The 26733-nt window shown below is 49.3% G+C and overlaps 9 protein-coding genes across 9 annotated transcripts; 3 read left to right on the top strand and 6 right to left on the bottom strand.

Annotated features, from left to right (window-relative positions):
- Window positions 1-1895: 1895 nt before the first annotated feature.
- On the bottom strand, window positions 1896-5466 carry DFL_008844 (uncharacterized protein; the record flags this gene model as incomplete). Its single annotated transcript, XM_067638636.1, has 8 exons — window positions 1896-2992; window positions 3059-3296; window positions 3358-3588; window positions 3655-4628; window positions 4696-4752; window positions 4821-4900; window positions 4985-5334; window positions 5440-5466. The coding sequence occupies 8 exons, from the start codon at window positions 5464-5466 to the stop codon at window positions 1896-1898; spliced, it is 3054 nt and encodes a 1017-aa protein (XP_067486505.1).
- A 2052-nt stretch (window positions 5467-7518) lies between these two features.
- DFL_008843 (uncharacterized protein) lies at window positions 7519-8735 on the bottom strand (the record flags this gene model as incomplete). Its single annotated transcript, XM_067638635.1, has 3 exons — window positions 7519-8058; window positions 8327-8629; window positions 8721-8735. 3 exons carry the CDS (start codon window positions 8733-8735, stop codon window positions 7519-7521), a joined length of 858 nt encoding a protein of 285 aa, XP_067486504.1.
- A 932-nt stretch (window positions 8736-9667) lies between these two features.
- DFL_008842 (uncharacterized protein) lies at window positions 9668-12951 on the bottom strand (the record flags this gene model as incomplete). The annotated part of the gene is made up of 3 exons (XM_067638634.1): window positions 9668-10696; window positions 10749-12107; window positions 12169-12951. The coding sequence occupies 3 exons, from the start codon at window positions 12949-12951 to the stop codon at window positions 9668-9670; spliced, it is 3171 nt and encodes a 1056-aa protein (XP_067486503.1).
- Window positions 12952-15090: 2139 nt separating this feature from the next.
- DFL_008841 (uncharacterized protein) lies at window positions 15091-15838 on the top strand (the record flags this gene model as incomplete). Its single annotated transcript, XM_067638633.1, has 2 exons — window positions 15091-15265; window positions 15363-15838. 2 exons carry the CDS (start codon window positions 15091-15093, stop codon window positions 15836-15838), a joined length of 651 nt encoding a protein of 216 aa, XP_067486502.1.
- A 589-nt stretch (window positions 15839-16427) lies between these two features.
- Window positions 16428-19046, bottom strand: DFL_008840 (uncharacterized protein; the record flags this gene model as incomplete). The annotated part of the gene is made up of 2 exons (XM_067638632.1): window positions 16428-18550; window positions 18647-19046. 2 exons carry the CDS (start codon window positions 19044-19046, stop codon window positions 16428-16430), a joined length of 2523 nt encoding a protein of 840 aa, XP_067486501.1.
- A 975-nt stretch (window positions 19047-20021) lies between these two features.
- Window positions 20022-20895, top strand: DFL_008839 (uncharacterized protein; the record flags this gene model as incomplete). The annotated part of the gene is made up of 4 exons (XM_067638630.1): window positions 20022-20072; window positions 20133-20190; window positions 20256-20638; window positions 20716-20895. 4 exons carry the CDS (start codon window positions 20022-20024, stop codon window positions 20893-20895), a joined length of 672 nt encoding a protein of 223 aa, XP_067486500.1.
- Window positions 20896-21001: 106 nt separating this feature from the next.
- DFL_008838 (uncharacterized protein) lies at window positions 21002-24203 on the bottom strand (the record flags this gene model as incomplete). Its single annotated transcript, XM_067638629.1, has 2 exons — window positions 21002-22297; window positions 22350-24203. The coding sequence occupies 2 exons, from the start codon at window positions 24201-24203 to the stop codon at window positions 21002-21004; spliced, it is 3150 nt and encodes a 1049-aa protein (XP_067486499.1).
- Window positions 24204-24461: 258 nt separating this feature from the next.
- On the bottom strand, window positions 24462-25384 carry DFL_008837 (uncharacterized protein; the record flags this gene model as incomplete). Its single annotated transcript, XM_067638628.1, has 2 exons — window positions 24462-25055; window positions 25121-25384. The coding sequence occupies 2 exons, from the start codon at window positions 25382-25384 to the stop codon at window positions 24462-24464; spliced, it is 858 nt and encodes a 285-aa protein (XP_067486498.1).
- Window positions 25385-25814: 430 nt separating this feature from the next.
- On the top strand, window positions 25815-26530 carry DFL_008836 (uncharacterized protein; the record flags this gene model as incomplete). Its single annotated transcript, XM_067638627.1, has 2 exons — window positions 25815-26112; window positions 26184-26530. 2 exons carry the CDS (start codon window positions 25815-25817, stop codon window positions 26528-26530), a joined length of 645 nt encoding a protein of 214 aa, XP_067486497.1.
- Between the last annotated feature and the right edge of the window lie 203 nt (window positions 26531-26733).

Below are 26733 nucleotides of genomic sequence, written 5' to 3'. Positions count from 1 at the left end.
GCTAGACGCCTCCCAACCGTTGAGACCTCCTCGAAACTAATGCGTGTCTCGTAGGAAAAATCCTACAGGACGAGAACACGAAAAATTCTATCCATGGTCTCCTCAATTTGGCGTGATACCCTTCCACTTATTGGCTAAGGTCTTCACATATCGAATTAGTAATATTTCTTTGTGGAGTGTGATAATGCTTCCGCCACCACCAAATGTCATGGAATTGATTCTGCAGCGTCTAGTGTTATGTTATATACTGTGTACATGTACGCTTGATATTTCCAGTCTTGGGCTCGAACTATTTTGCAGCTCTGTACATAGTCTAAAAGATCGGGCTCGGACATAGTTTTGACGACATCTCCCATAAGCGTACTAGCGTTTGCGGTCCGTGTATCGGATTGTCATCAATTGGTAATATTGATCGATTGATCATCTCTGCATAATCTTGATTGAAGACGAGTAGGTCTTCGCGCTCACCTCAGGTAGTCATATTGTATCATATCTTATCCTTTTTCTTTTTTGTGAAGAAGCCAACACAATTAGATTTTTATATTGGCAAAAAAAGTTTCTATAGCCTATAAACCATTTTTCTAAAGTGAAACCAAGGTCTTCATCTAGCTACTGCTAATGGCACCTGATCGATATCGTTCAACCGGGTAAGCGATTGGCATTCCTCGACGTTTCCTAAAACGGCGATGGAAAATACCACACAAACAACGCTCAATCGGTCTCAAAATCTTGCCCAGATGTTAACTCGACCCCCAAAAAAACTCATGTTTAACCCTCTCTATGGCGAGCAGTTCTATTTCGAAGTCTGGCCAGGACTTAAAGAAGTACACACGTTATCTATGTCAATTGGTTATAAATTCCTTTTCTACCCTCCTTTTATTCGGGTATCCCATGAAGCAGATGTCCGACACTAGCAGATAGAGGTCGGATAATATAGATTCAGAGATACAGACCGACCAGGTCTGGGTACGATACAAGATGTAAACTATATTGACGACTATGTTGCACTATAAGCACTAGGAAAAGGATCCCCGGGTTATTAATCAGATATTCTTTGTCATATATATAGGATAGTACGCTTACATACTAATCGGTTACTTTCACGTCAGAGTATACTAGTAATATTATATAATGCAATTGTATAAACTATAAGCCCTAAACTCTAGCACCTAATAAAATCCAATCAATTATTTTGTGTATCCTTTCGTATACCTATGCACATGTTCCGGAGCTATATACCCTCAATCGGTCAAGTAACCATATACCGAAACCAATTATAGGTTTAACTACCTATGTAACCCTCTCGCAGTCCTATAATTTTACGTAGTCTAAAAGGAGCGGCGAAAAAAAAGGATATATCCATCGTTAATCGAGCCATGTATTGAATTTCTGTATCCCATGAAAACGGTAAAAGTTCAGTGCGAAAAAAAAAAAGAAAACCATTTAACAACCCTGATCTTCGAACAGAAAGATCCCCATGAAAAAACAAAAAAAGGGCGAATTAAAAAAAAAAAAAAAAAAAGTTTCACCGTCTTCAGAGACCCCAGCCAGACAAAGTAATGTAAAACCCCCACTCAGAGTAAGAAGAAAGAAAAAGAAAAAGTCGAGGGTAGGACGCATGAAAAATGCAAATAAGCACGGATTGCGAATGTAGGACAAAACGACGATTGCTCGTCCATCTGCGCCAGCATAAGAAAATATAAACCTCGTTACGGCGAAGATGCGAAAAAAAAAAAGGGTAGAAGAATTAAGAAACCAAGAATCCGAGCCCATGCAGGCGTAACCTGCCAATATTAAAGTTGGTTTAACGATTAGTTGTAAAGAAGCGGAGAATGAAGATAGCCGATTGGAAGAGTTTATCAACCCTATCCTCTGAAAAAAAAAGGCACAGTTGCTCACGGCTTTGCACCTGGCAATTCCGATTTGACAGATTTGACAGAATCGCTCATCTGATCGGTAGAATCATACCCACCCCCATTTCCACTGGCGCCGTTGGTTATGACCGTGATTTGGCCGTCCCTACTAGGGGCGGGAGACGGCACAAGACCTCTAGGGGCAAGTGAAACTCTCGTTGACTTGCGTGATGATTGCCGAATAATAGTCATATTATGGGGTTCCCTTGCCTCCTCAAACAAACTAGACCTCGCCTTTCGAATCTGTTGCTGGGGTGTGGGCTGTGGTTGTGATTTTCTAGATGATGACGACGGTGTTTTAAGGTCCGATACGCTTTGTGCACGAGCCGCGACCGGAGGAGCTGATACCACTCGTGAAGGCTGTGAAGTTTTAGAGTTCGAGGAAGCTGCAGACGGGGATCGATTGAACTTTGGCTTCTTAAGCCCGGAGCCCGGTGTGCTCGGTACCAATTGGAAGCGGCTAGGTGGTATGTAGTTGGGATCAACGGCGACTCTTGTTGGCAAATCCTTCGCCGGAGTTGAAGCGGCTCGCCGGAACGGATCGTCGCCGAGCCTGATAAAGGAGGTGTTACCCTTTCTTACAGTCGGAGGATCCTCAGGCGGGGTAAGCTTCGTGGCAGCAGCCGGACTACGCAACTTCTTTTGATTGGCGGCGGACTTTTGAGGCATCCCGGAGTCAAGGTCCATGGGATCTCCACTCTTCCCGCTGGATGCAGAATCTTCATGATCCATGGTACTATCTTTTGGGGTGTTCATACTTGTAGCAGCCGGGGTGCTAGTTACCGTCTGGTCTACCAGCACACCCTCCTCAAGGGTAGGTTCGTCCTCCCGGGGCGCGATGGTGGGCGGAGCGGCCTGGAGAAGCGATTGCCTTCCCATGACAAACGGCACCCACACAAGAGCACGCGGATTCAACTTCACATACCCCTTACTCTCCCATTTGTCGATGATCGTCTGCATTAGCTCCCTATCGATACGAAAGGCGTATGTCTTCGTGATGGGATCGCGGATCAGCACCTGGAGGTTTTCAAGTGCACTGATGACATCGTCTTCAGTCATCCCGGTTTGGTCGCACATTGCTGTCACAGGCCGCCGTTAGCTTGGGTGAACATGTGCGGATGATGAGAAATCCGAAAAAATCTTACCTCGAACACTTGTAGCTCCATTGAAGTCTCTGAGGAGGTAACACAATGTAAGCTTCCAGTAATTGCGATAGGAGACTAATCCAAGGTCCGATAACGGCTTCTCGGGTGAGCCCAGCCTGCCTTCTGTTCGTGTTAGAAGGTACGAGAAGTCGATGAGTAAGTGTCCATATCCTTTTCTCTGGTGAATTGGTAAGGTCAAGATGCAAGAGACGTTGTTCGAACTCGTTGAACGTTTTTCCTAATATACCCCGTTAGTGTCACCACCACCACGTGCTGCGCTAACTGGGTAAATATCTTACCTTGGAAAAATATCCAACGAAATGGCACCCGGTCTCATTATACTCCGCCATAACATAAAACAGAAACTGATCCACGTCATAGTAAAGTGTTTTGGAGCCAAGGAACAACTTAGCAAGCAGACACAAGTTCTGGCAATAAGCCGGCTGTTTTCGCCCATCGACTTCAAATATCGAAATTGTTCCGTCTCGATAAATTTCGTCACCTGGGGGGTGCTTATGCGGGCATTTCAACTAGTTTCGAAATGGTTAACCAGAGTTCAAGGTCGGTCTAAGATTATCGGCGGAATTTGCACTTACCCGATGTCTCCACTGTACAAACTCCGAATTCATGTATTTGAGACAAAACTCGCAGAGATAGAGTATTCGATTTCTACTATACTCTTCCGGGTACGGTGCCGCATACCATGTATCTATCTGGTGGTTTCCAAAATGAACAGACTTGATCATACTAGCATGACTACTAGCTCTCAGTGCCTGATCATGCTTCCTACTAGGTTTCGGCGTAGGCATAGCCGCGGCGAGCATGGCCTCTCTTTGTGCTTTCTCTTCATCGGCTTCTTGTCTAGCCTTATCGAACTTGATTTTGTCGACAGCCAAAGGCAATGTTTTCGATGTATCAGCCTCCGTCTCATTGAGGATTCCGCCGTAAGGCTTCGCGCCCTCATCTGTAACGCTTTCGTAATGGGCGAGGGTGTAATGTGAGTATTGAACTTGGGGTTGTGGTTGAAACGGATTATGTCCTGGTGTCATCCAGGGTTGCGATGAATTCCTCTGACCCTTCTTAGGGAACCGAGCAAGTATAGTAGAAGAAGTAGCTATCGCATAAGCCAGTCTTTCCGGTTTAAACTTCAACTTCAAGATGAGCCCTTGGTTTGACTTTTGGATGCTGGCGCCTCTTGAGGACCCTTCTGGGAACCGGGTCCTCCTCGCGCGACTAGATATCCTAATCGGAGCAGAAGTATCGTGTTCGGGTTCTGCACTTGCACTATCTGTTTGAAGGTGGGGGTGGTTCGTCCTTTTAGTCTGCCTTTGTGGTCGAGATTCGGAAGGCGTTTTGAACTCGTCAGAATGCCTTGTCCGTAGCCGTCTTGTTGGGCCATCAGTATTTTGAGTATTAGCAAGATTCGGAGTAGCTTTGCCCCCAGTATTTCGGTTTTGCGAGGGTGTGACTTTTAGTTTTAAACGCGGGGTGGTTCTCTCTTCGGTTGCATCTGCGGCGTCGTCTTCGAATGTTAGACCTGCGCAAGTTGAGCATCGCCAGTTCGAAATAGCTATGAGAACCCATATGTTAGTATGCGATATGGCCTTACACGCTGAACTTCTGAATGACTATCTTACCGTCGTCGCTAGCCAATTGACCAGGCCCTTTGTGGTTACGGGCACACTGCCGGTGGGCTTTGAATACACAAAATTAGTCCGATATAACCTAGTAGCACCTAGAGATATCATCCAGCCCAACTTACCAGTGTTATTACAGATTTTACACTCCAGCGATTCTTCATAGGTCTCACTGGGGTCTTCATCTTCCTCGCCACCGCAAAATCTACAAAAAGCCACCACATCCAATCAGTCCCACAATCCCACAACCACCCAAACACCCCACAATAAGAATCAGGGAGAAACTCACATGCACCTATTCGGCGACGGACCCGCTACTTCTTCATTTTCCTCCGACTGTCCGTCCCAAACCTCATCACCAGATGAAGAGGAATCATCACTACTGCTGCTACTACTCGTAGTATCGTCCGTTGATCCGCTGTCGTCGCTATCGCTATCGCCGGATACACTTTGACCGTCGCCACTCCCACTCTCGCTCCCACTGGTATCGTCGCTACCGGTCTCGCTTCCAGTTTCACTATCGCTACCGGTTTCGCTAGCACTGGTACCGTCGCTCGTACTCGAAGCCCTGGAGGCAGCGCCGCGTGGGACGGGTGTGGAGGGTGTATCCGATTCGTCGCCTTCGTCGTCAGAGTCCCGCTAAATCACAAAACGTTTCCCAGAAATTAGCTACTTTCCGTCGCTCTTCTTAAAACGTGGATCTAAGCTTTAAAGGAAAGAAAGGATAGACAAAGTCACACACACCTTTCGCTTCTTAACCGTCACGGTCATCTCTGTTCGAAAATGGTTGGAATAAACTTGTCTCTCTCAAAACTAACCCCCCAGTAGCAGAATTTCCTGCTTTTCCCTTTCTAAGCCCCTTGCTTTCTCTAACCTTCAGGTACGAGTTTTCTCCAAGACCACTACCACCCTATCTTATCGAGGCGAAACGTGAGGATACCGTCATGCGGCGGCCGGAATGTATTGTCGGAAACCAGTAGCTTTGCCGGGTATCGGTCTCCCAAGCAAGGGTTCCGCCGTAAACCAATATCGTATTTCTGTGGGAAATATATCTTCGCTTTCTTTAAAGGTCGGACAAGAAGCTATCGCGCTTGGGGCGTTAGGTATTTCCACCTTCCTTTCCCCAGAAATAGCCAAGACCCTTCTACCCAGATTAAAGCGGGTCCCGTCCACACACTTTCTCTCACACACACAACCGAACCTGTCGAGGACAAAAAGACCGTTGTCGACGCGTTTGATCGTAGCCGCCGATAAAGGGGGGTTGTTGAAAAGGATATGAGTTGTTGCAAAAAGCGATGAAGAAGCCGAAACAGCTCCGGTAACCTCGTCGTAAATGCTGACCTATTATCAAAATCCAAGGTGTAGTTGTTTAACAAAATCGAAGCTCGAGAGGTGGGATGAGGAGGGGGATGGGATGTTGCCTGTTACCGCGATGCGCGCAAAAACGATGCAAGAGTCAGTTAGTGTGTTTGTCGCGATAAACCTGGACGTTGGGCCTGGCCACCAGCCACAACTACCTCTCTTTAGTGCAATATGTGGCTAGTCAATTTCCAGTGGCGGTGCACCGGCTTGACGACATTCCCGAACAAACAACGAACTCCAAGAACCCTCCTCGACCCGACGACACCTCCCTCGACACCCCCCTCCGTTCCGAATCAACGATACCATAAAAAGCTCGCCCATCATGCCTGTTCCATGGGAAACCCTCCTGCCCTTCGGCCTCGTCATTGCCGTACGTAATTGAACCCGTCAGACCCCAAGCACGCATACATACACCCGACTAACAAACCCTCCCTTCCTTCGCAGATGTTCACCGTCTCCGGCGCCGGTATGTCTACGGTTTCCTACATTGCTGAAGGCTATAAACCCAGGAGATATAATACAGATATTTGGGATCATGTAAGCCTCTGTTTTTAGCCCCCATCAATTCTATTCCCGGATCGCTGACATGTCCGAAAATTATAGCAAAGTAAATAGAACCCTCCCACCATCCGTTACCCCGACACTCTCCCAGAAATGGCTTTACTGACTCCCTTTGCACCGGAAATTAGTGATGAGGCGAGACCAGCGCCTTACAAACATCCATAGAGGACAATCAGATGCAGCGAGGGCGCCGAAGGGGTTCGAATTGAGTTCGCAATGGAGGGTACGTACAAAACCCGTTTTAATATCGGTTTATATGTGGATTATATATTGACTTTTTCTCACCCTTGGATAGCTGGAAAAACGTATATCATAATCGCCGAACGAGGACTGTCCACGGCGGACGAAGGTTTTTTTTTTCTCTGTGGCGAAAAAGGTGGGAGGATATTGGAATGTACATATGCCGACATTTTATATCGAATAAAATCAAGCAGTTGCCCCCCCCCCCCTTTTTTTTTTTTTTGGAATGAAAAGGCCTACGGAACAGGTAAAGTGAACAAATAGAGGACTTGCTTTATAATTGACGTCGCGGGTATCCTTCATCTAAAAAAACACAAAACAAAGGGAGATATACACAAGTAAAAAGGGTTTAGGGAATACATGATTTCGTTTCGTTTCTTTTTCAAAAGATATAATAATAATATAAAAAATCAAGAAAGGGAGAAACATATAAGGAAAATTCGTCTCTGGTCGTGAGATATATAGAGGGAAAACGACAATCAGAAATAGAAAGAGAAAAAGCGGAGGGAAGAAGAGGGGAATGATTTCTATCTCGAGATCTCATCAAGGTCCCCCTCCATTCTATACTTTATTTCAAAAAGCACCAACCCACCTCCTCCTAACCACATATCCAACCGCCAACCCCAAAACCAGAGTTCCCAGCACTAATCCCACGGCCAGTCAATCATGGCGCATGACAATGGTGGGGTCCGCCAGTTGTTCATCAATCTTATCTAAAGTGATGATATCGACTTCTTCCACAGCATCTCCTACCCCTCCACCCCCACTCCCACTTCCTGTATTACCGGCACCGGCACCGGCACTAGTCCCAGTCCCCGCACCCCCAACCGTCGCAGCACTACCCCCACCCTTCCCACCATCCACCGAAGCCCCCTTCACAACCCTCAACGGCAGCACACTCGGCAACTCACTCTCGTCGTCCGAATCAATTTCATCATCATCATCATCCTCCACATCCTCCAAATCATCATCCGACATATGTAAACTATGCAACTCCTCTTGCGGCATAGACACCTTAATCAAATCGACCACATCATCATCATCCTCATCCGACGACGAAACCACACCATCATCGTCGTCATCATCGTCGACTTCATCACAATCGTCGTCCTCGCGTAACGACCTCCTCCCCCTCGGTTTATTCAGCATAACCGGTGAACTCGCCCTAATTTCTCCATGGTCTTCGCTACCGGATGACATCTGTAAAAGCAATTCAAACACCCCAGAACCAGGGTACACCGTCAGCTGACAATATCACACTATACGCATACCCTGAAAGCATAAACATCATACTGGGGAACATTCCTTCCCCGCTACTACCGTGGTGATCATCTCGTCCGTAGTAATAGTAATAAATCTCCCCTTCTTCATCTTCATCTTCCTCTTTTTCTTTTTCCCCACCAACTTCATCATCCTTCTTCTCTCGAACAAGACTTTCAGACAGAGGCACACAACAACTGGCACTCACCCCATCATCCCCCAGAACTCTCCTCGTAAACTCATCTTCATCAAAAGCTTCCTCGTGTTCCACCATCAACCCTTCCCCTTCGATATCATGGCTTCCGCCATTACTGCCGCCGCTGGGGCCGATAATGGTTTCCTCGGGTTTTTCGGAAATCTTTCGCCACTTTAACGCGATTCGTAAGGGTTTTACGCCGCTGCCATCGGGGTTTGTATTAGAACCGGATGGCGACGACGCACTTTCGTTCGACGATATTGTGGATACCTGTGGAATTCCGGGAAACAGCGCGCGGAGGAAGGTAAACGGTGTCTGTATCAGTAAACATATTTCCCTTTTAAACCTTTTTAAACTTTTAATTCAAAACGAAAATTCATAATTTCACTTGAGAAATCTCCATTACCGTCATCCCCCCCATTTTTTTCAACGGGAAGGAGTATATTTCTAGAGGATCATACCCCTTCCCCATCAACCAGCCGGACTTTTACGTCTCTTTTAAAAGCTGATAGAAGGTGAGCGGATGCAAAGAGGGGCACGGAATTATACGAGGTTAATCAGAGAGGATTTCCGAACCCAAGGGAGACAGAGCAGCAGCGGCGTTACCAGATACTTCACGAAAAAAAGTAAAAGCGAAGGCAGAAGCAGACCGATGACTAGACTAGGCGGCGTGTTTCTTCTTCGCAGATTCTTAAGGTATTTTTTGAGTACCCTTTTTTTTTTTTTTTTTTTTTTTTTTTTTTGTTTTCCTATGGAACCCTTGGAGCCTAACGTAGGTCGATTGTGTGCGCAACTTTTGTGGTTTTTTTGGGGGGCAATACGGACGGGTGCGGGACGCCAGGTAGAAAAAAACAATCATGGAAGGGAGAGAGGAGGAGGAGGAGGAGGATTTGAAAGGAAGATCCGGGAATAAGAATTTGAGGAAAGGGGGCAGACGGGAGTAAATAGGAAAAGGCAGAGTAGAAAGGAAAAACCATCGTCAGCCGTGAGTTCAACTTCGCTCCCAAGAAGAATCGTCCTTTATACACGAAATGCAACGGACAACGAAGGAAATACAAAAACGCCGGAGAGTGGAAGAAGAAAAAGGCTATGCAAAGAAGCATACCAGAGAATCGAAAAGGGGAAAAAAAAGGGAAGGGAGATAGTGAGAATGGAAAGACAAAGATTCCAGAACTTTGGTACGGTGGCTGTCTATATGAGATCCCCAAAAATGATCCGGGTAAAAGATGGCCTCTATTTTACGCTGAAAAGAAAAAAAAAGAGAGAGAAACATGCCGATTAACCAAGTTCAAAAGGCCTGAACAAGATCAATCGCTCACATAATTCGTCTATTCGTAAATAAAAAAAGGTTTTTCAGGGCTCCAAGGGTTCATGCTTCTTTTTCTTATCATCGTCATCGTCGTCACGTTTCGTCGTTTCCATTTCATGATCATCGTCGCCATCCTGGTCCTTCTTTGTTTGGTCTGCTTCAAGGTCTGCTTCAGTGGTCGCTTTCGCTGTTGTATTCGTATCCGTAGCGCTGCTGCTGCTCTGGCCCTGTTCAAAATCCTCACCAATCCCCGCACCGTGCTCATCCTCTTCATCCTCAATATCGTCCTCAACATCTTCTGAAAGCAAGAGCTGTAGGTATCTTACTTGGTTACGGTCGCCCGTCAACTCCAACTTCATTTGATCGTCGTCATCGCTATCTCCCAAGTGCATTTCCTCATCTTCGTCCTCGTCCGAGCTGCTACCGAATCCGGATAACGATTTGTCGCCGCCGTCATCCGGGAGTCCTGCTCGGGATCCGATGTCCGCACCTACGTCGCCATCGTCGCCGTCAAATGTTTCCGCCGTTTGTGTGTCCGCGCCTTCGCCGATTCCGCTGTTCTGTAGTTCGATAGTGTCCAATCCGGTGTCAGCCGTACCACTGATTTGCCCGAGCCCACCGCCTCCAAACGTCTGCGTTACACCCATCGAACCACCCATTCCAGGTCTACCGGACATAATGTCGGGCCTTACGCCACCAAGAATTGCATTGTCTCTTTCCCGGGTTTCCGCAAGAGTGTGCTCCATATAATACACCCAGGCTGCATCGTGAAGTTTATCATGAACCGCTGGGGCTAATGTCGTAGCAGGCTGTCGCTCAGCGAACTTTACCACTTCCTCGGCGATCAATGTCAGGTGACCCATGTATCCCAACCGCATGTTAGATTCCGCTTGTGCTTTGTCGGATGCTTTCTGTCCCTCAACGATTCGGTCTGTGATGCTCCCTTGGATGAAAAGATCGTTGGCGAGGTGTCTGTTGAAGCCCCTATCCATCGGTCCGTTGAAAACCTGTTGAACGACGTCATATACGACATTGTGTAAAAAGTTGTTCCAGGGGAATCTGAAAAAGAAGTCCTATCTTCAAGTTAGAATGCGGAGCTCTTCAAAAATTAATATCTTGACGTACCAGTATCGTAGGAACAACTCGATGCTGAACAAACATCATCTTCAAATAATCGCCCACCAGAGGTCTCCCGTCAGTATCGATCTCTATACCGGGCACCTTCAGCAGTTCCGGGTCCAAGTTCAACTCCTTGACCGCCCTGTCGGTCGCTTCTTCGGCACTTTTCGGCAGCGGTGGCAGAGGCTTTTCCGTATTCTTATCTCCCTCTGTGCCGGCAATTTCAGGCTTAGAAATCGAAGCAGGATCGGCGAGGGTCGCCGTTATTGTCGGCGGCGACGACATGTGCTCGTCTGGTTTATCCGCATCGGCCTTGTCATCCGCAGTTTCTGGTTTATCAAGGGGAGCCGGTGGAGGTGGAGATTGCATAACCGTATCCTCATCGTCAATCTTGATAGCTTCGACGCTTTTGGCGGTTTCCGCGACTGGGGAGAGTGCTGCAACAGGTTGGGAAGACGTTGTAACATCAAGGTCTGTAACAACCGTCTCAGGGCCTTCGGTTTCCGGCTTATCCTCCTTCGGCGAGGCGGCTGGATCCTCAACCGTCGATGGTTTGATCTTCTCCTGTCCTTCTGCAAACTCTCCATCATTAACCTCTTCCAAAACGGTCCCCACCGCCACGGTCTCGAACTCCTCCTCGTCCTTCCTTTCGGAGAGATAAGCCGAACGATTGTAAAGAGATCCCCGCAAGTCCTGTCGACCGGCAACAAGAGTCGCCAAATCAAGCTCCCTCTGCCGTCGAAGTTGTTCCCTCTGCGCATCCCTCCTTCTGACGTACTCGTCGCTACCCTTCTCATTCAACAAGCCCATATTGCTGCAATGCAAAAGCTCAGCCATAAGCTCACATGTCTTAAATCGGTCAAACCCTAAGGGTTCAATCGTCCCACCAAAGGCAGCCTTCAACTCTCTCCTCTTAACCGTCCGGGTTCCATCTTCGTTCAAAACAGTTGGCTCGGAATTCAAGATCAGTCCCGTGAAATCCGGTACATGTTTGGCGAATAGCCGTAAGAGGTTGCCGAGATATATTGGGTCTCGGCCGGAGGGAGTAGAGTCGATACCACCTTGTACCTCGGGGTCGTAATCCGAGTTGTTCTTGCGGATGACTTCAATGATGATTCCGACACCTACGGTAAGAGGATTGCCACCTTTGAGCATAGCACCGATAAGGCTCTCCACGCTGTCCTCCGATACCAACTGACGGGTGAGATTGTTGGGGCCGATGCACGATTGTTCGTTCTGAGATGCGTTCGCAGAGATGGTGATGATAGCTTTGAGGAAATCTCCGGTAGAGGTTTGAGTGGTCGAAGAATGTTCGGGAGAGAGGAAGGACAGGAGTCGGGGTATCAGTTCCTTTGCACATAGCCACTATATAATTGTTAACTCGAGCACCTCCCCCCCGATAAGAATACGCGAAGAGCCCACTCACATCAACAATACCATTCCCGCCATCCGACTTCTCCATGCTGATAATCTTCAAGATCAAATCCATAATAAGAGGAGTGTCGATATGCTTCAGCATCATGGGGACAATATTCTCAATCGACTTGAAGAAATCCATCATCTCCCCCGTCTTCTTATCGAACAGGGTTTCGTTTACTTTAGTAAAGTAACCGGCTTGGAGAGGATCCAACGGTGCCGGCCGCTCCAGAAACTTCCAAAACATCCGTAGGTTGTCGAGATTATCCATGAGAGCCTCACATATCGACCATGTTTCGCTGGAGAGAACCTCACATGAGACATAAGAATATTTAGCTCGAGTTTTCTCCGCCTTTTCTCGTTCCAATTCACTCGTGGATGGCGAGGGTGGTGCGGGTTCCGCGGCAGCCTGTTGTTCTTCCTTCGGTGAAGAGGCCTCATCCGATGGAGCGGTAGCATCAACAGGTTTCTCGCCGTCTCCTTCTTCGGTAGCTTTCTCCCCTTCTGCATCCTTCGTTGCAGCTTCTACCTCGTCAGGAGTGAGCGGTAAAGCCTTAGCATCACCAGGATTCCCCGTCACCGTCGGGGGCTGTATCTTCGGTGCGATGACATATTCAAGGAGCTTGCGAATGACAGCATCTTCGCGGATGAATTCGATAAGTTTTGTGTTATGCTGCTTGAGCTCCTGAATGAGATCTGGTTCTTCGAGTAAGGTCTCGAGGGTGACATCAGGCTTGTCCAATAAGGTTTCTATGCTGCTGATATTCGCATAGCCACCGAATCGCCAAAACATGCTGAGCTGTTCGGGGGGAGGAAATCGAGTTTCCTTTTACCAAAGAAAAGGGAGAGGGGTTGTATTTTTTGTGTATATTTTTTCTTTCGAGGCCAGTCGGAGGGGGTGCAAGGGAAGGGGTGATCGATAGGATCAAAGTGGGTGAAAAAGTGGGAGACTTGAAAGTATGGAGGGGTAGAGATTATAGTGTGTTGCGGGTGAGGTGGAGCTAATAGAATCGAATTCGGCCCTGAACTACCTACGAAACGTCAGAATCCGGACCTGGTCGCCTGAGGCTATTTGGAAAGAGGAATTCTCATACGAGGTTTTATTCGGAGGTAGGGAGGCTGGAGGGTATCGAGCAACTCGAGGAGATGTATCGATAACTGTGAAGGAGAGAGAATAAGCGTGGGTTCGCTGTCGTGGTTAGCTCGTGGGCCCGGAGCAGGGAGGTTTTCAATTGTCGATTGTTTAATTTCAAGCACCCATGGCCCAGCAGGTGCAGTGCAGCTCGGAAGAAGGATTCTCCCCAGTCGAGGCAAGACAAGGCAAGACATTTGTAGAGCTAGGCAGGGAAGCCGAAGGAAGCTGTATAGAACAAAGAAAGACATACCTCTCAGATTGGAGACTGAAGACCCGATGGGATGTGGCTCGGAGGCGATGGAGATGGCGAAGATGATAATTATCTGAGGTTGATGTCAACGACAGCGTTCATTCATGTTCTGAGACCGGGCTCGAGGTTTAACTGCTTAGTTGCACCACGACCGACCACATTATACCCCTACAACCACCTATTACTCTGACCGGGAGTGCTCCAGTAGGTACCTCTCTCCAGACTATCGATCGTTCCTTTCGTGTTGCAGAGCTCCAATTAGATTAATCAACCTCGCCGCTCTAGCGAGACAATCCTGCATCGAATAGCATGCTCCACTCTTCCGAAACCAGATCGTACAGTATACGGTACATTGCATGCACTTTACCCTACATCGACAGAATCCTATAGAGGCATGATGTGCTGTTCACCAAATATCAATCCCCGGTTGTACTGATAACTTCAACCTAGATCTTAATCTTCCAAAGAACCCCCCCAGCGGCTTGAAACTTGAAACCCGAGGCCTTTCGGAGAGCTCTTCGACAATATAGCTCCAATACGTTAAAAAGAGAAAAAAAACGAAACGTAAATTAAGAATCCGAGTCGCATGGAGGGCAAAGGGTAGGGAAGTGGGCGGCGCTTAAGCTCAAAAACCAAGAAGCCCGTGCATGAAATCAATAGCTTGTAGCTCTCCGGCGGGGGACAGGACACCACATATGCAGCAGCTTGCTAGCTGCACGATGCATTGTCCGCTAACTAACATTTGAGCTCGTGATAAGGGCGAAAAGAACCCCACCTTTTGGTTGCGAATCCCGATAGCTGTCTAGCTCCTTAGCTGGGAAAGTACCCAGCTAGCGAGCGAGCAAGCGTGGCGGGCTGGCAGGGTCGAGGTGGCCCACGTTTTTTTGCATTGCAGCGCCCTCAAACTTCCATACGAGGGGCTTCTCGAATCCGATATACGAGGCGTGTCGTATTAAACTACCATTCATTGCCTTGTAGCCGGGCTAATCATAACGGCTTGGCTTAGCCTTTGAGACAACCAACCGACGGGCGTGCACGTGTGCAGGAATCGGATCTGAAGCTTTTAAAATCGGCCCGAGACCTCGCAGTACATGCATCTAAAGAGCTTAAACTTATCTAACGTTCCGAATAAATTACTCCAGCTGCAAGAGCCTCAACGATTGGTAGCCTCAAGTTTGATTAAGGCCAGGTAGACGGCGAGAAATTCGGCAACCTCACCCGTCTGGTACGTATTCAGTTATATCTCGATCTCAACTTCACGTGCAAGACCGGAAAATCCTGGGGATCCCCATCTGACATCTTCTACTCCGTTTCGATGAAGTCCTGGTAATTTGCTACCATAAGCCAAAGTATCCGTGTTTACCCAAACCGAGCTAAAAGATCCACCGAAAAAGTCCGGGCGCATGTAAGCTCGCCGGCGCTGCAGCCTCTAAACCACAATTTCCAACAAATATAAATACCAATTCTATACCCCGTTGGCTCAACAAGACCTCTTCTGGAATATATTTATAGAGTACACCCCCGGTTGCACCTGTTTCGTATCCGAAATGGTAACCACGGAAATCTGCATCTTCACCCTCGACTCCATAACCCTCCCCGACCTCCTCTCCCCGGAAAAAGTCCACCAATCCTCCCTCTCGACCGTCCGTTCCCAACCGGGCTGCCAAAACATCTACTGGGGAATAGGAATCCAGGACCCCCTCAAACTCTTCTGGTTTATTGGTATTCCCCCCTTATCCTAAATACCAAACCATATCCATCTTTGCTCGCCAGACTACAGTGATATCTATGTTCTAACTTTCTACAATTGTTCTTCGAGAATGGGACTCCCTCTCCTCCCACCGAACATTCCAATCCCTCCCCGCCTACCCCTCGTTCGTCTCCACCGCCCTCACCCTAACCTCCCCCTCCTCCCCCCTCCCGATCTCCGTCCTACACTTCGACTTCCCCACACCCCCTTCGGCCCTCTTCCCTCGCTCCTCCCAAAAGCCATACCTGGAATACTTTTCCTTCCCCGTCCTCCCGAACACTCACGACTTAATCTCATCCGTCCTCTCGACCCTCCGATCCGCATTATCAACCTACGATGGTCAAGGAGGGATCGACTCAACGTACGGATTCGCAATAGACCACGGCCGCGAAAACGATTGCGTATCGCTGATAAGCTGGAAGAGCAAAGAACAACACGAGGCGTTCTTGCAGACCGAGGCGTTCGGACAGGCGGCACCGAAGATGAGGGAGGTCGCGGCGGGGCCGCCGGTGGCGATTCATGTCGACCTGCAGGAGTGGGAGTAGACTCGACCCTTTCTATGTATCGAAGAGTAGATGTTTATATAGAAGAGTCTGTAGACGTATAATAGCAAAGAGAGAAAGTGACGATTACTAATCTTTAAAACACTACTACAAAACTATAGGGAAATAAACATCATAAGAATCGAAATAAGGATAAATGATAAAAACGCCATCCGGGATCATCCTCTTACGAAATTTCAAAATTCCACCGAAGAGCACAAAACGGGACGGAGAAGAGTCGGGGGTATGTCGTTAATTATAACAAAAAGAAAGAAAGGCACAAAACACCTCCAAACGTCATAACACCCTTGAGGGTTGTATTTCTGTCTATAAAAAGTTTCATGTCGTAGGTACTTGGTTGGCTTGACCTGACTTGCTAAAAACTAAAAAGGAAACAAAGGAAACCGAACCAATTGTAGAGTAAGCACCTCCGAAAAGAGGTATTTTCTTTCTCATAAGCCTTCCACTATGCAATGCAATGCATGCTAGACATTATTCTAAGCAATTGCAACCATAAAAAAAATAAAAAAAATAAAAAAAAAAGAAAGCAGAGAGGGGGGGAAGATCAAAATCCGTCAAACCGACTCTTTGCCTAAAAGAATCGACTGGCTTCGACAATATCCGGATCATTCGCCGCGAAATCCCACCCAACAATCCTCATATCCTGACTGCAGCACCAAACAAACCTCGCATCAAACTGTAGCTTGAATACCTTGTTCTGGTTCTGCGCAGCCGGAGCTGTCAACCCATGGTTCTGAGGGTTCCAGGGTTGAGGCAAGAGCTGATGAACGTTCGGTGGTGGGATCGGTGCGATGTTGAACTGAGGCGGGAGAGGATACAACGGTGAAGCCGAAGCCGGAGCCGGAGCCGGGGCGTTATTCTGAGCTCCGACGTTGGCAAATGCATTCTGTGCGGCATTCAACGCCGGATTATCATGATTCGGGGGCGGGGCCACGGGTACATTCTGCGGGGCAACGGGTGGGGGCTGGTGCATGGCCGCTGCGGCCGCCGCCTGAGCTATCGCGTGCGCATGAGGTCTAACGGGTGGAAACTCATGGACGTGTCGTAGGATACCCGTGGTCCTCCACCGCACACCATCTCTTAGCGATCCAAAGATCCCCGGATTCTCCCCATCGTCCAAATCACCATTCTCATCCTCTCTTCTCCAGATTCGAATCGTTTCGTCATACCCACCGCTCACGATCCTCGCGTTTCTGGGTCCGCCGGCCTGAACCGTCCTCACCAAACCGGTATGTCCTTCCAACCTCGCAATCTCCGCTCCGGAACCCTTATCCCAAACCCGAATGGTTTTATCCGAGGATCCGGAAACGATCTTGACGCCATCGTATTGGATACAAGCGATCCCCTTGTTATGCCCAACATATGTCTTTTCGCAATTCCCAGACTTCAACCCCCACAATTTGATCATTCTATCTCCGGAAGCCGACACGACCTCTTCATCATTCAACTGAATCGCGTTGACGGCGGCGTTGTGGCCGACAAGGGTATGAAGCAACGTCAGAGGTGGCAAGTCCTTCATGGGTCGCGCGTGGCCGGCGAGTTGGATATAATGCGGCAGCTGCGAGGGCTCGATCAACCTGTTGTTGCCCAGCTGGATCTGTCGCACCGCACAATCGAACGCCGGTGCTCCGTAGTGGAGCTCATTCCTCGACCACACCTTGACGTATTTATCCTTCGAGCACGTGACAACGTACTTTTTATTGAACCGCAAATTCAGGACGGATTCGGAGTGAGCTTTGGTGATGGTTTTCAGCCGCTCTCCCGTCGAAAACTTCCAAACGATGACATTCGTATCCGACGATCCGCTAAAAATCACGTCCTCCTGCGGCGAATCGTCAAACTGCAAACAAAGCACGGACCCTTCGTGGCCGGTCAAAGATCTGACCAGCCGTCGCGTATGGATGTTCCATATTTTGATGGATCGGTCGCGTGAGCCCGAAAGAAGATATTTGGCGGAATGCTGGATGGTGTAGATGCACTCGCTATGCCCTTCGTGGGCATATGCCGGATCGGGCATCTGAAACGAGACATATCTGTTGGTCCGCCAGTTCTCCTCGAGTTTTTTGCGATTTCTGAAAACAAACGCCCAGTTGAGCCTGGGATGGGTCAAACCGTAGGTTGTTATGGAAGTGACGTTTGCAGGGTCGCAAGACGAGGATGCGACGAGAACCGGGTTGGCGTGTGGGAAGGGGGCTGGGTAGAGATCTTCTTCGTCAGGGGTGTTCGTTTGGAAGGATGTCGGAGGTGTAGGTTGTTGGTTCGCGGAGAAACTAGACATCGGAGACCGTGCCTCGCTGCCTTGGGTGGCAGCTGTCGACAGGTTATCGGTGGACGATGGCGATCCATCGATGCCGTACCTTTGCCTCACAAAGTTTTCGGCTTCTTGCTGAAGCTTCCTTTTCCCTTCACCTCTCATTTCACGTTCGAACTCGAAGGATGCTTCGTCGTTTAAGGACCAGCCTTCGGCTCTGTAAAGACCCTTCCAGAGCCTCGGCTCCATGGCGAATTTCCGCCATGTTTTCGACGCGAGAGAAGCATTCAGGAGAGATCTGGGTGGTAGGTATGATAGGATTTGTAGAGATAGTTCCGAAGGGAGAAGGGCGACAAAGTCGAGATGGAGGACGGGGATTAGTCGTTCCACGATGGATGCGATGGCCGACGTGGGCAGGGAACGAACAAGTTTATATGCAACTTCTGTGAATCATCAATCAAGATTTGTCAGCGAGGCTGTTACAAAAGTAGTTCACCAACAGGGAACCGACAAGACAAGACCAAAAAAAAAAAACGTACCGGTTCGAACGTCGTCAGTGAGTTCCAACATCCAGTCGGGAATCTTGACGTCGGCAACCCCCGAAGATGAACTAGCAGCGTATTTGGAGGTTCGCGAAGTGTCGCCGACAGGCTGGGGTTCTTCTACACCCTCGCCGTAGCCTTCGTCTAGTTTAAAGGAGTGGGCCTTGCGTAACAGGGGAGAGCCGGGTCTCTTTAAAGAAGGCAATGATGATGATGAGGGAGGGTCCCGTCTTTGAAGAGAAGAGACGGGAATCGCGTGTGAAGATGGTGAGGAAGACGATGGAGGGAAGATGGGAGAGGAGAAGGCTGGGGTTTGTGGCGAGCCGAGTTCTCGGTGAAGGAGGTGGGTGCGGTCGATGATGGTTGAATCGTGATGAGGGTCTCCGTGTGATGACATGAAGGGCCAGCAGAACGGAACAGACAAGAAAAAAGTCTGCACGAAGGATATATAATATATATAATATATACACTCCTCTGTATACAAGCAAGAGGAATGGAATAGGGATGGTTAGTATGGAATGATACTTTTTTGTCCAAGGTTGTTATGTAAAATGCAGGTAGGTGTGCATGTAATGTAAGTGGAAGTGGGAGTGGAGTTGAATGCAGCGTGGCTGCAGTCAGAAATTTTGGTGGAAGGTCCGTGTGCTTTTTTCTGGTCGAGAGCCACCCGGACTATATACCATTATTCATCACCATCATTCACAGCCTCCGACGCAGTAGATAGCACGGAAGAGACAGAATCGAACGAGATAGCATGGAAAAGACGAGACGAGACAGAACTCGACAATGAGCTGTTCACTTCATGATTCAAACGATTGCTTGCAGCGTGCATTAAATCCATGTGCGGTGCAGTGCAGACGCAGATGCAGTCCATTATCCAGCCATCACTTCGTAAGTTTCATCTTTCTTAATACCTCCTAAAGTACCAACGGTGGATAGTAACAGTGGATGTGGAACCGACCAGGTAGCTAACCAGCTTAAGCTTAAGCTCGCTCCACAACTGCAACCACGAAAGCATCCCGGTTGGAAGGGTTTTGTATTCGAGGCTGCCGGCTGTAAACGAGGAAATGGCTGCAGCTCGGCTTCCATCCATGCTACGAAGGAACCAGGTAATCTGAATTCATCGTTGCCAACCATATCCGAGGCACCCGTTCAGTCCGTTCCAGGGATGGTCATCTATACAATGGATTTCTTTTTCCTGGCTCCCAGACCATGGTAATAGTGTAGAGAGTAGGGAAAGGAAGAGGAAGAGGAAGAGCCATCACATGCTCGGGCAAACGGGAGTCCAACTATCCCATTTTCCTACCATGGCAAGCTCTTTCGTTCCAGATTCCATTCCGGATCACATTTCATCAGAACGATATAAAATAAAATGTCACTCGACGACAAATTCAAGGCTCTGGCGGCCTATACCGCCTGCGATGTTAGTTCGATATCAATCGGTTTATATTGGTGAAGAATGTGGTTCTGATAGATATAAAAGATCTCAGACGCCCTCCTCAAACTAAAAGTCACCGGCGCCGGTTTCTTGGCCGATATCTGTAAGTCCGCTCGACAAATTTATCTACAATATAAGAACGGACTGGCGCTAAGTTTGTGTATACAGCCCTCCGTACCCCTTATAAATCCACAACCCCCCTGATCTCCCCGGCCCACACCGTCCTCTTCGTCCCCAAATCCTCTTCGACCCCCTCGACCCTGCCCCCTTCTTCCCATTTCGCAGACCTAACCCCTCCTTCCACAATAACCCTGATCTCCCAACCTCCCAACCAAAGGAACGCGGTTTTGGGCGGTCTGGTAGCCGCTCGTATCCAAAAGCTCGGTAGTCTTGCAATCATAGTCGACGGGAGGATCAGAGATATATCCGAATTGGAGAGTTTGGGAGTGGATGTTTGGGCCAAGGGGACCAGTACCGTCGGTGCGGGTGGAGAGTCGAAGTGTGTGGCTGTGGGGGTGGAGGTGGAGGTCGAGGGGGTTAAGATCGCCCCGGTGAGTATTTTCCATCTACCGTATTGTATTCGCAGGGTGCGTCGGTCGGGATCTGATTGAATATAATACGATGACAGGGGGATATAATATTCGCCGACCCCGTAAATGGTGTCGTATCGATCCCGAAGGATAAGCTAGATGACGTCCTCGAGTTGCTCCCAAGGATCACAGGTGCGGATGATAAAGTCCGCATCGATGTTCTCCAGAACGACAGTGGACTGCAGGAGGCGTTCAAGAAGCACCGCAGTAGCTTGTAATTTACATGTCATATTAAGAAGGAATGCCTGTCAATGCAAATGCCGGGTATCATTTTCATATCCTATCGAGATACATCTCTATCTATCGTACATCCCTCGATATTGATCATCTATGCCCCGCCTCCACCCTCTGCACCACCTTCTCCAAACCAATCGGCTCGAAAACCTCCTTCTTCTTCCTATCCTGCGCCCAAACCACATCCTGACTGAAATAACACAGCACCCCACCACTCCCGCTCGGACTATCCGTAATCCTAAACAACGGAAACCCAGTCCCCTCGTGCGCCTTCCTCAACGGCATCAACAACAACCCCTGTTCGGCACACCATTCCTCCATATACTCCCTAAACGTCGTTTCCGTCTGCGCTCCCCCACTCCCCCCCTTCCCGGACTTCCCCTTCTTCTTCTCTTCCTGAGGTAGCGATGAAGGTTTGATAGGCTTAGCGGCCCCGCTCTCCGGCGGAACAACCGTCACCCCCTCAACCCCATCCATAACATCGACCGCCTGCCCCATCATATCAACCGCCTTCTTGAACTCCCTCCTAACCAATACGTACTCCCTAACGTCCTCCGGAAACCGCCCTTGCCACCATTTGTACCACTCCCCAACTTCCTCCAAATCAACCCCTTCCGTCGTCAACCACATATAAAGCGTCTGCATCCACTTCGGAAAAAACTCGGCTTCGAGTAATTGTGCAAATGTAGATTGTCGAAAGAACCCGTGCCATGCCATCACGGCTTCGAACGGTGCTACATCTTGATCTGCGGGGTTGACCTCGAATTTTCGGCGGAGTAGATCGGCGAGTCGGGGGAGGAGTTGGGAGATTAACATCTTTTCTAATTCTCCGGGTCCGAAGACTTCCCTCCATGCTTCGAGGCCGTCTATGACTCCCTTGTGGAGATCCCATTTATCCAGCACGCCCTTGAATTTCCTCTTGACCTCCCTCACCAGATCATCCATATGAACCGCCAAATGCGGTAACCACGGGAAAACCCACACGTGCGGTGGCGGCGCCGTCTTCCGTCTCGACGAGACCCGTGGGTTCCATTCCGTAACCGCGGCTTTCACTTTCGGCAGTACCAACTGATTCAAGATATTATCACTGACAAACGGTGGTAACACACCGGCCCAGGTTTCGAGGATTGTGAGGACGGGAGTGGGGTCGTGGACGTCCCAGCGGTTGTTGATCGTGCTACGGATCTTCGGTAGCCAGATGGTGTACATCATGCTTTCGTAATATGTTGATTTTTTACCTGATTTTTCGGCGTAGCCGGTCGCGGCGAGGGAGGCTTCCATGTCTTCGAGGGTGCGGATGCTGAAGATCGGACGGAGTTTGCGGATGTGGTCGAGGAGGTAGACGGGGTCGGTGAGGGGGTCCCAGCGTGATAAGGCGGATTTGAACTACGTAAAATGTTAGCATAGAACGTATAGTATAAAAGAGGAAAGAACTTACCAACGGATGGAATGCAGCGATAGCGACTTCGGAGAGATCGTAGACTTCCACTTCATCCTTATACTTAAACTGCATCGCCTCGAGTTCGGACGTCAAAGCCGCGATTTTATCCTCATACCCATTCCTATCATCCGCGCCAGAAGCATCAATAGACAACTTTTCGGCTCCGTCCACGATCCCCTGCAAAGCCTTCACGGTCTCCGCCTGCTCATCCACATCCTCCGTCATCTGTTTCTCCTCAAATTGCAAAAACTTCTTCCTCTCCTGCAACCTCTTCCACTCCCTCGCAAAGTCCTCGAGTTCCTTCCTCGCCAGCTTCGCAATCTTTACATTCTCATTCTCTACTTCGGACGATCCACCTGCCATAATCCCAGGGCTCCCGACATCAACCCCCTTGCCGGTCAAATCGATCAAATTTTTCAAAGCAGACGGGACCTCCACGCCATCCAACTCCTTCGCCATCTCTTCCGCGGTCTTGAACTGCGGCCGCCTCCTAGCCGGCGTGCTAGCCCCGCTCCCTTCTTTGCTACTAACCCCACCGGTGACCCCCTTCTTCCTCCTCCTCATCTTCCTCTCCTTCTCGCTATCGCTATCGCTCGGCACCTCCCCCCTCAAAACCTTCGCCCTTCTCTCCTCCTTCTTCGCCTGTTCCGTCTTCTCCTTCACAGCACCCAATCCGATCCTCGTAGGTCTTAACTGGGTATCCACAGGTGCCAATCTTCCTTCTCCCGTTTTCCCCAGACCTTGACCGGGTTTATACCCCATTTTTGCCATCATTCTTGCGGCGAAGGAGTCCTGGTTGATCGCCGGTGCGTCGCCTTTTTGTTTTTTCCCTCTCATGCCTCGGACGTCGGTGAATGACGGTCTGACCTTTTGTTTTTGAGGTACCGCTTCCTCTTCGTCTTCTCGTTCGCCGTCCTTTGGAGGTGCGAACATCATTGCTTCTTTTCGTATCGATGATACGAAGCCCTGGCCGAGGGGGTTGATCATACTGGCCTTCGCTTCCTCATCGTAATCCCCATCCATCTTCTCCTCTCCGACTAAATCCGTAGAATCGATAACCCCGGCCTTCCTAAACCCCAACCCACCGCTGCCGAGTCCCGTCCGTTTGAACAAAGGTTTTTGAACCTCGGGAGCGGGTGATTGTTCCATACTACTCGTTCCGGTGGATTGAAACCCTAACCCGCGATGACCGTCTAACGAACCCGGTGTGGCCGTTCCGGGTGTAAAACTTTTGGAATAGCCACCACCTAAAGCTCTCGGAGCGAATAGCCGGGGTTTCAGTGAGATTTGGGGTTTATCGTCCGCGCTTTCGTCAAGTGACATTTCATCGGCCGGAGTAGCGGCGGATAATGCGGTTCGTAGGGAATTCCCGAGTCCGATCGTCGGTCTTGCTTCTTCTCGTTCGTCATCATCTTCGGAGTATCCTTCATTCCCTCTTCCCGTTCCGATATCGCGAAGGCCGGCTGTAGCTTCAACGGCGAATGGATCTTCCTCAAGCCCTTCCTCTTCCTCATCATCCTCCTCGTCACCGTACTCTTCATCTTTAACCCTCCCCTCCCCCGTCTTAACGAAACTCATCCCCCCCTCCCTCAAATTCCTAAACCCGGCCTTCCCCCTCTTCCCTCTGGAATAATCTTTAAAATCTTCATCTTCGCTATCGCTGCCGAAGACTCCGAGCGCGGCGGCTTCTTTCGCGTCTCGTTTCGAACGCCTTTGACGTTTGCGACGGTGGGATGAGGTGTCGAATTCGTCGGGTGGGAAGGCGGTGGGATCGGGATCGGAATCGGTGTTCGCGTGGGAGGAGTCGGAGTCGTAGGCGATTTGCGTGGAGAGTTTGGAGCGTTTCATCATTCGGCGGTCGATGGGTGGTCGTGGGAGGGAAGGTTGTGACGCGAAAATGTGAGTATCGGATACGAGAGGCGATTCGGATGCCAAGAATATAGCTCCGGAGCCTCAAACTTCACGAATATCGAATTCGAAGGCAGCTTTTCACTGATTCATACGGCTTCACAAGATAGACCTCGATCGTATATTTAATCTAACCGATTATAACAAATGCGAACAAACCTAGTTTGAACACTTCGTATCCATGTACAGTCAAGAGAAATGTCAAAACCCCCCCCGGAACTGATCTAAAATCTGCGTGCTCAACGGCCTCCTCCCTTCCCCCTCCCCCTGTTCCTGCCCTCCCTGCTGCCCTCCGCCACCGGCCTGCTCCCCCTCCCCCCTGGCCATCCTCCTAAGCTCTCCGTACCCCCCATCGACCCCCCTCTTCTCGAACAACCAGATCGGCCACCTCCACCTCCCCCACGGCAAAACCTCATACCTCCACGCGTACCCCGTCACCCATCCCACACCCGCAGCCACCAAACTGCCCGGCACCTGACTGACGGCTAACTGTGCCGCCACGATGTATACGTAAAACTTATCGCTCAGCGTAACCGAGGGCTCCGAGTCCTCTCTTGCGGCTTGCAACGACGGTGTGGGTTCCGGTGGTGGCGGGGAGGGGGATACGGGGAGTAAGAGACGGAATTTGTAGGTCGATGGGATCGTGGCGTGGAATTGGGCCAGGAGGGCGAATATCAGGGGTGTCGGACCGGGTGGGAGGTAGTTCATCCGCCAGAAGGTTAGGGGTCGGAGGAGGAGGGCGAGGAGGAGGGGGGTTACGAGGGAGGTGAAGATTAGGTTGTAGGTCAGGAAGCTCTATATCATCACCACGATATTAGCATCACCGTCACCATGAAGGGAAGGGGAGGAAAGAGACGCACGGCAAACTTCCTACTCCCCCACAACCTCTCCACGACCCTAAGCGTATACACCGCCAACGAAGCAAATAGTACCTCCCCGGTATTCGCGTACGAAAACTGCCAGATTAACACTCTCCACCATTGACCCCATCGCCACAGGTGGGGGATTATTTGGATGTGGAAGAGGTATTTGTAGTCGGTAACGGAGATTGCAACGGCGGCTATGACGAGGTAGTAGACGAAGAATTGACTGATGGGCGTGTGCGTGAAGCCGGGGACTTGCATTGTCGCATCTTTGGTTTGTTTTATTTCGATGGTGGGTAGGAGAGGGAGAGTTAAACACTGTGTGCTTTTTAAAAATACTGCTGTATGAACAAGACCACTTCGCGCCGGTTATGTAATACCCCTCCAACCTATCGATTCAAACCGTTTCTTATTAAAAATAAAATAAAATAAAATAAAATAAAAAATTCGAATGAAGCTAGAGGTCATCAGAAGATATCATTATCGTATTATGTTTAAATCGTCGTCGTGATATGGTGGTTTGTACGAGTCCGGAGCTTAGTTAGCTGCAGCTGTCGGGTGACGTTTTGAATCTTGTCTGTCGCACTACGAATGAATTGCCCCTCTTCCCCCCATCTTCATCCCATCTCCGACCTCACCTCCAATATAATATAACACCTACTCGAACCCGGGTGCTATCAAAGAGAACAAAATGAACCGCCTCTTCGGCACCAAATCCACCGCCCCGAAACCCACGCTGGACGATGCGATCTCCAAAATCGACACCCGCGTCTCCTCCCTCGACGTCCAAATCTCCAAACTGAACGCCGAATTGGCAACCTACCAAGCCAAAATGTCAAAAATGCGTGACGGTCCCGCAAAAAACTCCATAAAAACCAAGGCCTTGTCGGTATTAAAACGTAGGAAACAGTATGAGACACAGAGGGACCAGTTGATGAATCAGAGTTGGAATATGGAACAGGCCAATATGATGACGGATAATTTGAAAAGTATGTCGCTTCGCTCCCATATATCGATCTCACGGATGGAAGGAAAGTCTGATAGGGAAAAAAAATAACAGACGTGATGACCACCGTCGACGCCCTCAAAACTACAAACCAAACCCTCAAAAAACAATACGGCAAGATAAACATCGACAAAATAGAACAGCTCCAAGATGAAATGGCAGACCTCTTGGAAATAGGAAACGACATCAACGCCTCCTTGTCGAGAGCCTACGACGTACCGGACGATATCGATGAATCGGAGTTGGACGCTGAACTCGAGGCTCTGGGCGCTGAGGCAGAGTTGGGATGGAGTGAGGCGAATATGGAAAGCGAGCTACCTAGTTTCATGCAGGAAGAGGTGCCGACGTTTATCGATGGTGGGAAAGAGGATGTCAGGCCGGTTAAGGAGGTTGCCACATAGCCACATCGAATCACTGCGGAAGGGATATATTTGTGTACAGCATACCTCTTTTTTGTCATGTTGATCGCTGTTCGGCGTTATTGGGGGCGGTTACTCTTGCATTATAATTTGGAAGATTTCGATAATAGATCTCGAATACGATCCCCCGATCCGGGACGTATGTGCCGACATATTATATATTCGACATGAAAAACGGTTCTTTT

Source organism: Arthrobotrys flagrans, assembly GCF_004000055.1.
Source record: "Arthrobotrys flagrans strain CBS H-5679 chromosome Unknown unitig_1, whole genome shotgun sequence".
Classification (NCBI taxonomy): Eukaryota; Fungi; Ascomycota; class Orbiliomycetes; order Orbiliales; family Orbiliaceae; genus Arthrobotrys; species Arthrobotrys flagrans.
Note: the sequence above shows the minus strand (reverse complement) of the source record. Positions and strands in the feature narration are given on the sequence as shown.